Here is a 12564-nt window from a genome sequence, read left to right on the forward strand (position 1 = left end):
CCTCCCTTCCTTCCTTTCTTTTTATCATGAATTTCTTTAACTTGCTTTTATCATGGGAACATTTTCTTTAATCTTCAAATACAACAAATAGTTCTGCTGGGTATAGTAGTCTGGTTTGGCAGCCCTGATCTTTCAAAACTTCAAATGTATTTCTCCAAGCCCTTTTGTTTTTGTTTTGTTTTTTTTTAAAGATTTATTTATTATATGTAAGTACACTGTAGCTGTCTTCAGACACTCCAGAAGAGGGCGCCAGATCTCGTTACAGATGGTTGTGAGCCATCATGTGGTTGCTGGGATTTGAACTCTGGACCTTCAGAAGAGCAGTCAGGTGCTCTTACCCACTGAGCCATCTCACCAGCCCCTCCAAGCCCTTTGGATTTTAACGGTTCTATTGAGAAGTCAGCTAGTATCTTTATGGGCTTGTCTTAATATGTGACTTGTCTTCTGCAACTTCCAATACAATTTTTTTTTTTCTTAGACAGGGTTTCTCTGTGTAGCCCTGGCTGTCCTGGAACTCACTCTGTAGACCAGGGTGGCCTCGAACTCAGAAATCTGCCTGCCTCTACCTCCCAAGTGCTGGGATTAAAAGCGTGCGCCACCACCACCTGGCCCAATACAATTTTTTTTTTAAGGCCTTGCAAACAGTTTATTGGGAGCCAAAGCAGGAGGACAACACATTCAAGGGTTGCCTGGTAATTTCATTTTCTTTTCTTTTTTTTTTTTAAATTAATTAATTAATTAATTAATTTTTTATTAGATATTTTCTTTATATACATTTCAAAAGCTATCCCTAAAGCTCCCTATACCCTCCCTCCGTCCTGCTCCCCTACCCACCCACTCCTGCTTCTTGGCCCTGGTGTTCTCCTGTACTGGGGCATATAAAGTTTGCAATACCAAGGTGCCTCTCTTCCCAGTGATGGCCGACTAGGCCATCTTCTGCTACATATGCAGCTAGAGATATGAGCTCTGGGGGTACTGATTAGTTCATTTTGTTGTTCCACCTATAGGGTTGCAGACCCCTTTAGCTCCTTGGGTGGTTTCCCTAGCTTCTCCATTGGGGGCCCTGTGTTCCTTCTTATAGATGACTGTGAGCATCCACTTCTGTATTTGCCAGGCACTGGCATAGCCTTATACGAGACAGCTATAACAGGGTCCCTTCAGCAAAATCTTTCTGGCATATGCAATAGTGTCTGGGTTTGGTAGCTGATTATGGATGGATCCCCAAGTGGGGCAGTCTCTGGATAGTCCATCCTTTTGTCTTAGCTCCAAACTTTGTTTCTGTAACTCCTTCCATGGGTATTTTGTTCCCTATTCTAAGGAGGAATGAGTCTCCCATTGGTCTTCCCTCTTCTTGATTTTTTGTGTTTTGCAAATTGTATCTTGGGTGTTCTATGTTTCTGGGCTAATATCCACTTATCAGTGAGTGCATATCTAATGACTTCTTTTGTGATTGGGTTACCTCACTAAGGATGATATCCTCCAGATACATCCATTTTTCCAAGAATTTCATAAATCCATTGTTTTTAATAACTGAGTAGCATTCCATTGTGTAAATATACCACATTTTCTGTATCCAACTAATACAATTTTTAAATTTAGTGTTTTAACTGTAGTATGATGTATGAAGTTTATTTTTGGTCTTGGTTTTCTATATGCCTCTTATAAACAGGGTGGGCATCTTTTTCTCCAGATCCTTAGAGTTTTCTGCTATGATTTTTTTTTTTTTTTTTTTTTTTTTTTTGGTTTTCCGAGACAGGGTTTCTCTGTGTAGCCCTGGCTGTCCTGGAACTCACTCTGTAGACCAGGCTGGCCTCGAACTCAGAAATCCGCCTGCCTCTGCCTCTGCCTCCCGAGTGCTGGGATCAAAGGTGTGCGCCACCACGCCCGGCTAATTACCTCCCTTTTAAACACGGGGCAGAACATTGGTCTGTCGACAAACAACCAGCTAGAATGCCACAGCACTGCCCAAATTCAAGTGGCTTACAGCCAGTGTCTATGTGGACTCATTGAGACCAGCTTTCTTTTTTATTACTGTAAAATTAAGTTTTTGCCTTAAAATTAAAAACAATTGCTTTGGCTAACAGCTTATAAAAGCTTATTTGGGAATTAAAAGTATTTCCATAAAAGGAAAGGAAGGAAGCATTTGTAAAAAAATAGAGAATCAAGGGGTTGGGAAGGAGGCTCATTGGCCACACAAGCCTGCAGATAGTCGTTTGGATCTCAGACCTGGGCAGAGTAATGTAATTGCCTGTGAGTGTGGCTCTCCAGGGAGTTGGGGACATTTTCATGATTAACTATTGTGAGGGAGGGTCGAGGCCTCTGTGGGTGGAGCCACCCCTGGGCTATGTAAGAAGCTGAGCAAGCCAGTCAGCATTCCTTCACAGTTCCTGCCTCCAGGTTTTCTTTTGAGTCTTTCTGTGGCTTTGTTCAATGATAAACTGTTACCTGGACATGGACGTGTAAGATGAAATAAACCCTCTTCTCTACACGGCTTGTTTGTTTTGTTTTTTTTTTTTGTTTTTTTTTTTTAAAGATTTATTTATTTATATGTAAGTACACTGTAGCTGTCTTCAGACACTCCAGAAGAGAGAGTCAGATCTCGTTACGGATGGTTGTGAGCCACCATGTGGTTGCTGGGATTTGAACTCCGGACCTTCGGAAGAGCAGTCGGGTGCTCTTACCCACTGAGCCATCTCACCAGCCCTTGTTTTGTTTTTTTAAATCATGCTTTTATCCCACCAACATAAACCTAGCTAGGACAAATAAATATACAGTGGGATATAGTAGCTCATGACTGCAATCCACTCAAGAGACGATGGCAAGAGAATCAGGAATTCAAGGCCATCCTTTGAGGCATACAAAGTTTGAGAGCAGCCTGTGTCAAAAAGAAGTTATTAGAGCCGAGCGGTGACTTGGTGACTTCTTCAGGAAGCAGAGGCAGGGGGCGGGGGACGGTTTACAAAGGGAGATAGATGCAGGACAGCCAGGGTTACAGAGACCCAGAAACACTTTATTAATTGATGTTTGATGCTGGAAACCAGACTCAGGTCCTCACACACACTAGGTGAAGTGCTCTACCATGGAGCTACCCCCAATCCACAGTACTTAAGATTCTCAATCAAGCTTTCAGTACATGCACACATTTTTTCCTTCTTTTCTTTTCTTTTCTTTTCTTTTCTTTTCTTTTCTTTTCTTTTCTTTTCTTTCTTTCTTTCTTTTTCTTCTTCTTCTTCTTCTTCTTCTTCTTCTTCTTCTTCTTCTTCTTCTTCTTCTTCTTCTTCTTTTTTTTTTTTTTTTTTTTTTGAGGCAGAGTTTCTCTGTGTAGCCCTGGCTGTCCTGGAACTTGATTTGTGGACCAGTCTGGCCTTGAACTCAGAAATCTGTCTGCCTCTGCCTCCCAGGTGCATGGACCAAAGGCATGCGCCACCACATCCAACTATAGTCATGGGTTTTATTTATGTATATGCTACCCTGTTGCAAAAAGATTGTGTGGCACCTTACAAAAATATATAAAAAAAATACAGTAGAATAAAATAAATCAGGGTAAAGGTACATGCACAAAGCTAGAATGAAGCTGGTTAAACTCCACACAGGCGTTTAAAATGATATCAAACTTGTCTTTGAGCTTCCTATTGTCTCAAACCAAGAAAAAGAAAAACATGACTATTTCAACAGTTAGTTGGGGGCTTTGTTTAAAGAGACCTAGGTCTGATCTCACCTTCATATGCCAGATACCCAACCCTGACCAAATCGCTCAACTTCATAACCTATAATGAGGGAAAATACTGCCGATTTGGGGGTTCCAGGGTGGATTAGTGTGACTGCAGGTCAAAGTGACTTCCAGTTCTGGGAGGTGCTGTGAGGTCTCTTCTATTCAATCCAGACCCCTCCTTCTATGAAGTACCTGTTGCCCAGAAAAATACAACCCAAGTTATGTGTGAGTGCACACATGTGTATGTATGGTAGATGAGTGTATGTGTATGAATGTGCATATAGTGTGTATATGTGTGGTGTGTATGTGGTAAGTGTGTGAAGGTGTCTGTATGTGTGTTTGCATGTGTGGTAGTGGGAAGCCAGGTTTCCTTTAGAGCTCACCAATCAGCAGATTCCATCTCCTTAGCACAGCCCCTTGCCTGCTTCTCATCACCAACAGGACAAAATCTAATTAGAAACCGTGTCAGAAATTCCTTGGCTCTGTTAATTTATACAGTTTTGTTCTAGACAAGATTAGATGTGGCCCCTCCTTGGCTTGGTATTCAAAGCTTTGTAGAAACCAGCCTTTCAGAGAGCTCTTGCCCTGGCCATCCTGAATGACTGCACCTACCAGCACTTTTGGGGCTTGTTACCAGCATGGCACAAAGATAGCAGGAAACATGCTCTGACGAGTCTTGAACCCCTAGTCTTGCCACTGACTACACTGCTGTGTGATCTTGAGTAAATTCCTGTCCTTGTCCTCACCTATCAATGGGCCCCTTTTTAGTTTACTTTCCACAGTATGTCCAGCACACTGATGGTCCTGAGATAACAGTGACAGTTTACCTGATTTGGAAACCTGGCTCTTCCATTACCAGCCTATGTGACAAGTAAGTTACCTGGGATCCAGTCTGACCATTTACAAATGAGGAAATGAACTATGTTTACCATACAACACACAAAGGCCTGAAAACAGAAGGGGCCTGGAGCACAACTAAGGACTATGGCAAGCCCTGTTGTCCCACCCCAGGAAACTATGCCACGTATTTACTTTTTAAAACCAGTGTGTCCTGGCGTCCCCTTTTCTCAGGCTGCTGCAGTTGCCTGAGCACCTCTCACATGGTTAGGCTATGACATCACAAAACACAGAGTCTTGAAAAGACCCACACCCAGGGCCAAGGGAAAGGCCGCGGCCTCCAAGTTCTCTAAAGAGGCTGGAAGAGGAGCCCGTGGTGGTCAGCTGGGTGGGGGAAGCTGGATGTGGCTACCACTGTGAGTCAGACCTGGCTGGGCTGGCTGTCACTGTCCCTCTTTATTTCAGGAGTGAGTTATTCCTTAAGTAAAACATCACCCAACAATGTCTGGAAGAAAGGAAGTCTGCACGGAACCTGCATCTCCCTACCCAGTACGGCATAGTGGCATTAGTGGGATTTCATTTCAGTTTAGGTATCCTAGGAACGGGCACAGAGCACAAGGAAGTCTCCAGGGTCCAGGAGCAGGGTAGGGGTCAGCAGTAGACACCTTCAAGGGTACTGGGGATCAGTTGATTTTGCAGGCAGAACTGTCTCAGTATAGGGCTTTACCAAAGGAGATCAGCTGTACCCCACCCCGTATGGCTCTGCTCATACCCTAGAACTGCTGGGACCTATATTTTCTTTGGTAAAACAAGGAGATAGGCAAAAGAACTTCTCTCCAGCTTTAAAAAGAATGCCCAAAGCTGCCATAGGCTGGCTTGAAAGGTCATGTTAGGGCTATCTGGATCTGAAGGTCACAAGCGGTACCAGGGCATCAAGCTGCCAATCCTATTTTAAGGTAGCTTATATATGTTCACTTGTGTGTCCACCATCCCAAGTCCCATCTCAAAGAAAATCCTAGTGCCGAGAGCCCAGTCTATGCTCCCCTGTCTCTGCCTCCGGGTTTTATCCTGGAAGCTGAGAAGTCTCTTCTGAACCCCTGTCCTGTCTCCCTCAGATTCCCAGGCTGCTGAGTCAGCCCACCAAATGATCAGATTAAGATCAACAAAGGAGACAGAGCCTGTTCTATCTTGGGGCCACCCACTCTGAGGACAAAGGCCTTACTCCTAGCAATCCCTGAGTGTGAACAGAATAGCTTTGAAGGCCCAGAAAATACCCCAGGCCCAAGGCTTTGGGAAGGGCTAAGGAAGGAGCAGAAGCCTAGTGGATGGTCAAGGTGAGGACTTCTAGTACAGGAGGTCAGGGGAGCTGAGGCTAGCACCCCACACTGCCAGAGCTGAGCTGCCTATACCTTCTCATCTGCTGCAAAATGTGCAAGGAACATGGGGACTAGAAGTAGCTACAGAGGGAGGGCCATGGACCTGGCCAGCATTTGCTTCAGTTACTGCTTAGTGACTGTAATGGTGACCTTCTGGAATGTGGTTAGACAGAAGAGCAGGAGAGCACAGGGGCTGCCCATTGGTCAAGAGGCTCTAAGCTCAAGGTTACCAGCATTCGACCAGAAGAGAAGCCTGGAACTGCACAACAGCAGTGTGTAGGTCCCAAAGACCTCAGGCTTGCAGAGCCCTGGAAGGGGACTGGAGGTGGGAAGATTGTGGCAAGGTCATCTCATCTGTAAAATGGGGCTATCGTGAAGACATAGCCTACTCCAGCTGGAATGCTGCTCCTTTGGGCTTTAGTCACTTCATCTGCTCAATGGTCTTAAGGGAAGAAGTAGAGAGAGTCAAAAGGGTAAGTGCAGGGAAAGCTCCTGGTGCAGCGTTGCTGTTACTGGGCACTGAGAAAGCACTCAAAGCCATCAAAGCCAATACCTAGCCCACGACACCCCCAACTGATACTTATATCAATTGCAAGAGTTGCTAGGGATAGCACTTTCTCCTCTGCTGTTCTCCCTTGTGAACGTAGATGCCCACTCAGACCACAAAGTGGAGAGTGTAGGTGAGCTGGTGGCCATTGTCCCAGGCATAGAGCACCCGCTCCTTGGGGTTGTAGTCAACCTGGGTGGTATAGGAATACTCATTGAGGAAGGGCAACTGTGGGTGAGCATCAGTGCCGGTGTGGGTGTCGAACGCATAGGCCACCTGGCCTTCATGCTGGTTGTAAGTATCCACGGTGTATAGGATGCCGCACACCAGAAAGCAGTTGCCATAGGAGTTCCTCCTCAGCCGCGTCTTCCACGTGGTCTCCCGGTGCACAGAGAGGTCTGCCGGGTCCAGGCGGCTCAACACAATCACCTCATGCTGTGTTTCGTCATGCTCATCCACAGCTGGGTAGATGACCCACAGGCCGCTCTCATCTACGGCAAAATCAATGTCCGAGTGGCCACGCCACTTCCAGGGTGTGGTGTCCTCATAGACCACATCAGGCAGCAGGGCCCAGGAGGCCACAAAGCGTTGGCGCAGGTCATATTTGATGATATTCTTGGTGAAGGCACGGTTGTAGTAGAAGGCACCCTGGTATACAACATGGCCTGTGCCTATCCAGTTGTAGGGTAGTTTATACATATTACTCCATCGACCTGCATATGGAAAGTAGAGGGTCATATTAGGGTACCCTGTTCTGGCTAGTTTGATACAACCTAGAGGAACTGCCCAGCCTGTGGTCCTATCTGTGAGAGATTATTTTGCTTGAGATGGAGTGTCTAGCCCACTGTGGGTTGTTGTTCCATGCCTAGGCAGATGGTCAGGGCTGTATAAGAAGGCTAGCTGGGCCAGGTGTAGTGATATATGCCTTTAATCCTGGCACTTGGAAGGCAGAGCCAGATGTATCTCTGTGAGTTTGAGGTCAGTTTGATCTCTACAGAGTGAGTTCCAAGACATCTAGAGGTATATAGTGAGACCTTGTCTCAAAAAACCAAAACCAAAACCAAACAAACACCAACAAAAAGACAAGCAAGGACAGAAGCTAGCTGAGCTTTTGAACAAATAAGAGAGCAAGCCAGTAAACAATGTTCCTCGGGGGTTCCTGACTTGATTTCCTGGTCCCGATTTCCCTCCGTGATGGGCTGATACCTAGAAGTATGAAGTAACCCCTTTCTGTCTCAAGTTGCTTTGGGTTTATCACAGCAACAGAGACCATCAAGGGCTCACTAGTGCCCAACAAGTACTTTGCACCAAAATTCAACCATGTGGCTAGACCTAGGTCCATCATCTAGTTCACAAAGATAGTGTCATGAAGGAAGCACTAACATCATTCATGTGTTTGTGAGTCCTGGGCTCTGGGTCCCCAGTTGTGACACTGGTACCTAGGAATGAGGTGCAGGGTGACTCGGGTCCTGTGCTCTGTCTTGGAGACTTTGCATATGCTATTCCTTGAGTCAGGTTTGCTATTCCCCATCTGAAAGCCTACATCTTTCAGTGTCCTAAGCCAGTATGACCTCCCTAGGATGTAGTAGGATATAGTGAAGGGCTTTCCCCTAACCCTTTGTCTTGACACTTGACACATCCAACAGTCTGTAAGCTGCTACAGACACAGACATAGTCAGTTTTTAAAAGGATGTTAGCAGCTGGGCAGTGGTGGTATATGTGTTTAACTCCAGTACTCAGGAAATAAAGGCAGGGGGATCTCTGAGTTTAGGGCCAGCCTGGTTTGCCGAGAAAGTTCCAGGACAGCCAGGGCTACACAGAGAAATCCTGTCTTAACAAACAAACAACAACAAAACAAAAAAGAAGAAAAAGACAGAAAGCAGGCTGCGCAAGCCATGTGAAGCAGGCCAGTAGGTAGCACCCCTCCATGGCCTCTGCATCAGCTCCTGCCTCCAGGTCCATATCCTGCTTGAGGTCTGATCCTGACTTCCTTTGTTGCTGAACAGTGATATGAAAGTGTAAACCATGGGGCTAGAGAGATGGCTCTGACTGCTCTTCTGAAGGTCCTGAGTTCAAATCCCAGCAACCACATAGTGGCTCACAACCATCTGTAATGAAATCTGATGCTCTCTTCAGGTGTGTCTGAAGACAGCTACAGTGTACTTAACATACAATAATAAATACATAAATACATAAATAAAGTATAAACCAAATAAACCCTCCCTCAGTTTCTTTGGTCATGGTGTTTCATTGCAGTAATAGAGACTCTAAGTCAGACAGACATAGGCAGTTGGCACAGAACACTCAGCAAGTAGAAGCTTACCATTCTCCTATTTTCCTTGTTAGCAAGTCACATGCCTCATGAGGCAGAACATTTATCTCCTTTGGCCCTGTACTCAGTTATCAGCAATGGCTAACAGGATTCTCTGGGCCCCCAGACACCCTTCCCTGGGCAGGGGTGGCTATCTGGAACTAGGGCAGGGTGGACATTGAAAATGCACAGGAAGGCTGAGTCTTATGGGAGGCCCTCCCCAGACCACCCACATCCTTCCCCTTCTCCCTCCCAGTTTCCCTGACCTTGTTTGAAATTTTCCAGGTTTCGAAACTCCACCAGGCTGTTTCCGTAGTAGTAGTTGGTGACATAGATCCTGTCATCAAGAGCTGCAGGGTCCTTCATCCAGGCCCCCTCATGGCGCCCATAACTGTGGTGTTTCACAGGGGGATCCACAGCTCGGAGTGTGCCCTCACAGCTGTCCTCCCGACCTATGGGGAGCAAAGGGCACAGCATTTGGTATGCAGAACCACTAACTTCAACCTAAACAGTTGGTCTAGGAAGGTGATCCATATTCCCCCGTCTTAGGATTTCATTGCTGTGAAGAGACACCACGACCAAGGCAACTCTTATAAAGGAAAACATTTAATTGGAGCTGGCTGACAGTTTCAGAGGTTCGGTCTATTATCATCATGATGGCAAGCAGGGCAGTATGCAGGCAGACATGGTGCTGGAGGAGCCAAGAGTTCTACATCTTGATATGCAGGCAGCAAAAGAAGACTGTGTGCCACACTGAGCATAGCTTGAGCGTATATAACCTCAAAGCCCACCCCACAGTGACACACTTCCTCCAACAAGGCCACCTCCTAACAGTGTCACTCCCTATGGGCCAAGCATTCAAGCACAGGAGTATATGGGAGCCATACCTGTTCAAATTAGTAAGCCATCTTTGTTTTGAGACAGGTTTTCTGTATATAGACCTGCCTGTCCTGAAACTCCCTCTACAGATCAGCTAGCCTGGCCTTGTACTCAGAGACCTGACTGCCTCTGCCTTCTGAGTGCTGGGATTAAATGTGTGCACCTCTATACCTGACTCATCCGATTTCATCTTAACTCTCTCTTTATGGTTTTTGCTGGTGACCTTTGACCTATAAGCAAAGCAATGCCTGATCACTGGAAAAAGAATGAACAGTCAGAGAAGGGAACACCATTCAAAAATCCAGCATCCACCGTACGTCAAAACAAAACAAAAGGGCCATCTCAGAGAAGCAGAGAGTACAATGGTGGGCAATAATAGGATATAAAGATTTTGGCCAGAACTTCAAAAGTTTTGGCAGTTTGGCAGAAGGGATGAGTTCATGGTATTTGTGAATACTTGAAAACTGAAGCTGGGTGCTGTGGGAATGCCTGTAACCCTTCCATTGTGGAGGCTGAGGTGGGAAGATAGCCCTTGCTGTAAATTTGAGGCCAGCCTGGGCTATATATAGTGCCAGGCCAGTCAAGCTACATAGCAAGACCTTGTCTCAAAAAGGAAGGAAAGAAAAGAAGAAAGGAGGGAGGGAGGTCCTAAGATGGACTCTAGTAGACAACTGAATGCGTTGTGCTTCCTTCCCCCTCTCCGCTTCCTTGCCTGCAATCACACGGGCAGTTAAGAAACTGTGAGCCCTCTGAATACATGGTTCTGTGTGTCCTGTTTTCTCCTTCTACTGACTGACGCTCACACCATTAAGTAGCCTTTTAATGATGTGATTTCTGGGTCCTGCCAGGCCACCAGACCCAGACAGCTGTGCCTTTTGATTTATTAAAAACTCCCCACCCCCAGTGTCAGCTCTGTAGGTTATTTCTAGTTTTTCAGAAACTGTGTTGGGAGGAAACCACGTTAGTCACAGCTGTTGTCCACACTGTTTGTGGATCCTTCTGGAAAGACAAGAGTGAAGGAGATGGCACTCGGGCCAGAGTGAGGAAGGGTCTGAAGGCTTACAGTCACACAGTCAGTCAAGAGCCTTCAGAAGGACAGAGCTGTGATTTACTGAGGACAATGTCTACCGTGTGACACAAACTACAGCTATAGGTGTGGACATAAAAACAGCCAGAGAGTGTTGGGGTGTAGTTCAGAGGTACCAGGCTGCTGGAGGCCAAGAGCTCAGGTCTAGCAACATGAAACCAAAACCAAGCAGACTAGAGGAAGACACAAGAGAAAACTAACAGTGACTGGATTTAGCGGTGAGGTTTCAGGTCATGCTGTAAAGAGAATGTGTTGCACATATAATTTGTTTCATAGCCACTTTAATTGTTGGCTGTTTTTCTGTAGAGAATCCTGGGGTACCTGTCAGGCTGGGAGGTCTTCCCTCCACTCTTTCTTTTCCCTGATTCTTTAAAAGCACATGTGCTGGAAGGATGACTCAGAAGCTTGCTGCATAACCTTGACCATTTGAGTTTGGAACCCAGCAGCCTTGTAACAAGTAGGGCATCCTACACACATCTGTAACCCCAGCTCTAAGGGGTACAGAGACAGGAGAGTCACTGGAATTTCCTGGCTTTCTGCTGAGCCAAGAAAACACAAACCACAGGTCTAGGGAGAAACCTTGTCTCAAAAAATGGAATAGAAGCCAGGCATGGTGGCACATACCTTTAATCCCAGCACCTGGGAAAAAGAGGCAGGTGGATCTCTGGGAGTTTGAGGCCAGTCCAGTCTACATAGTGAGTTCCAGGAGAGCCAGGACTACAAAGTGAGACCCTGCCACAAAAGGACTAGATGAAAAGTGATTGAAAGAAAGGATCTCTGTCTCTGTCTCTCTGTCTTTCTGTCTCTCAGTGTGTATGTGTGTGTGTGTCCCTCTCTCACAAACATATACATGTCTCTTTTTTAAATTAAAAACTAAAAATTTCCAAGTAAGCCAGGCAGGTTGACACATGTCCATAATCCCAACATTAGGGATGCTAAGACAGGAGGGTATAAGCTCCGCTGGTAGCCTTTCTCAAAATATGAAAACTCAGGACAAAAGCAAAACAAACAAACAAACAAACAAACAAAAAACCCTCATCAATTTGATAAGCTGAAAATTCTTAGATCAAGAACCCAACAAGACACATGTTGGATTTAGTCTTAAACTGAGTTTTCTGATGCTTAGGAGACTCGCTCACCTTGGCTGGGGACTTCTGGATGCAAAGGTGGCTCAGTGGGCCAGGGAGTGGTGATAGGGCTTGGGGTGGTGGTGCTGGTGGTGCTGGTGGTGCTGGTAGTGGTGGTGGTGGTGCTGCTGCTGCTGCTGGTACTGGTGGTGGTGGTGGTGGTGATGTCAGGGGTCAAGTTGCCTCCTTCTGAAGCCTGCAGCCGGACGTCATCATGTTTGGCAGAGTTAGGTTCCGGAAGCTTGGCCTCTATCTTGGGTGGTAGCTTCTCCAGCCAGGAAGTACCTTTGAGGGTGTTGTCTGTGGAGAAAAAACAACTCAGTACCCATGTCTCAGCCACACTGATATGTACATATGCACATCTGCCACAGACCTTGCTTCCCGGACCATGGAGGAGTTGAAAGGCCTCAAATGGGCAGGCTTCCTGGTGAACAGGGTAGGACTTTCTGATCACTCTGACCTCCCCAACTGGGTGAGTTTTTCCTGAGCAAGCCCTCTTGTATTCCCACCTCTGTAAAGTGAATGTCATAACCATAGTGTTGGTTAGAGGTAAATGTATATAAAACATCTGTACGGATCCTGCCAACACATAGTGCTAAATGTGAAGAACTTTTTTCTCCTGAGTGTTATGGACTTTGTTCCAGTTCTGTCATGCCCTAAACTTAGTTCCAGGGACAAAACTTCTTGC

General features: G+C 46.0%; 1 protein-coding gene across 1 annotated transcript in view; it reads right to left on the reverse strand.

Annotated features, from left to right (window-relative positions):
• Positions 1-3357: 3357 nt before the first annotated feature.
• Olfml2a (olfactomedin like 2A) overlaps positions 3358-12564 on the reverse strand; it is a 30365-nt gene continuing 21158 nt past the window's right edge. Inside the window, exons 6-8 of the mRNA XM_029474601.2 lie at positions 11889-12176; positions 9050-9235; positions 3358-7185 (exon numbers count right to left, since the gene is read on the reverse strand). Of these exons, the coding sequence (XP_029330461.1) occupies positions 6581-7185; positions 9050-9235; positions 11889-12176 (1079 nt within the window). The 3' untranslated portion in view covers positions 3358-6580. The remainder of the gene's footprint in view (positions 7186-9049; positions 9236-11888; positions 12177-12564) is intronic.

The sequence above is a fragment of the Mus caroli genome, unplaced genomic scaffold (genome assembly GCF_978045245.1).
Source record: "Mus caroli unplaced genomic scaffold, Mus_caroli_1 scaffold_2, whole genome shotgun sequence".
Taxonomy (NCBI): domain Eukaryota; kingdom Metazoa; phylum Chordata; class Mammalia; order Rodentia; family Muridae; genus Mus; species Mus caroli.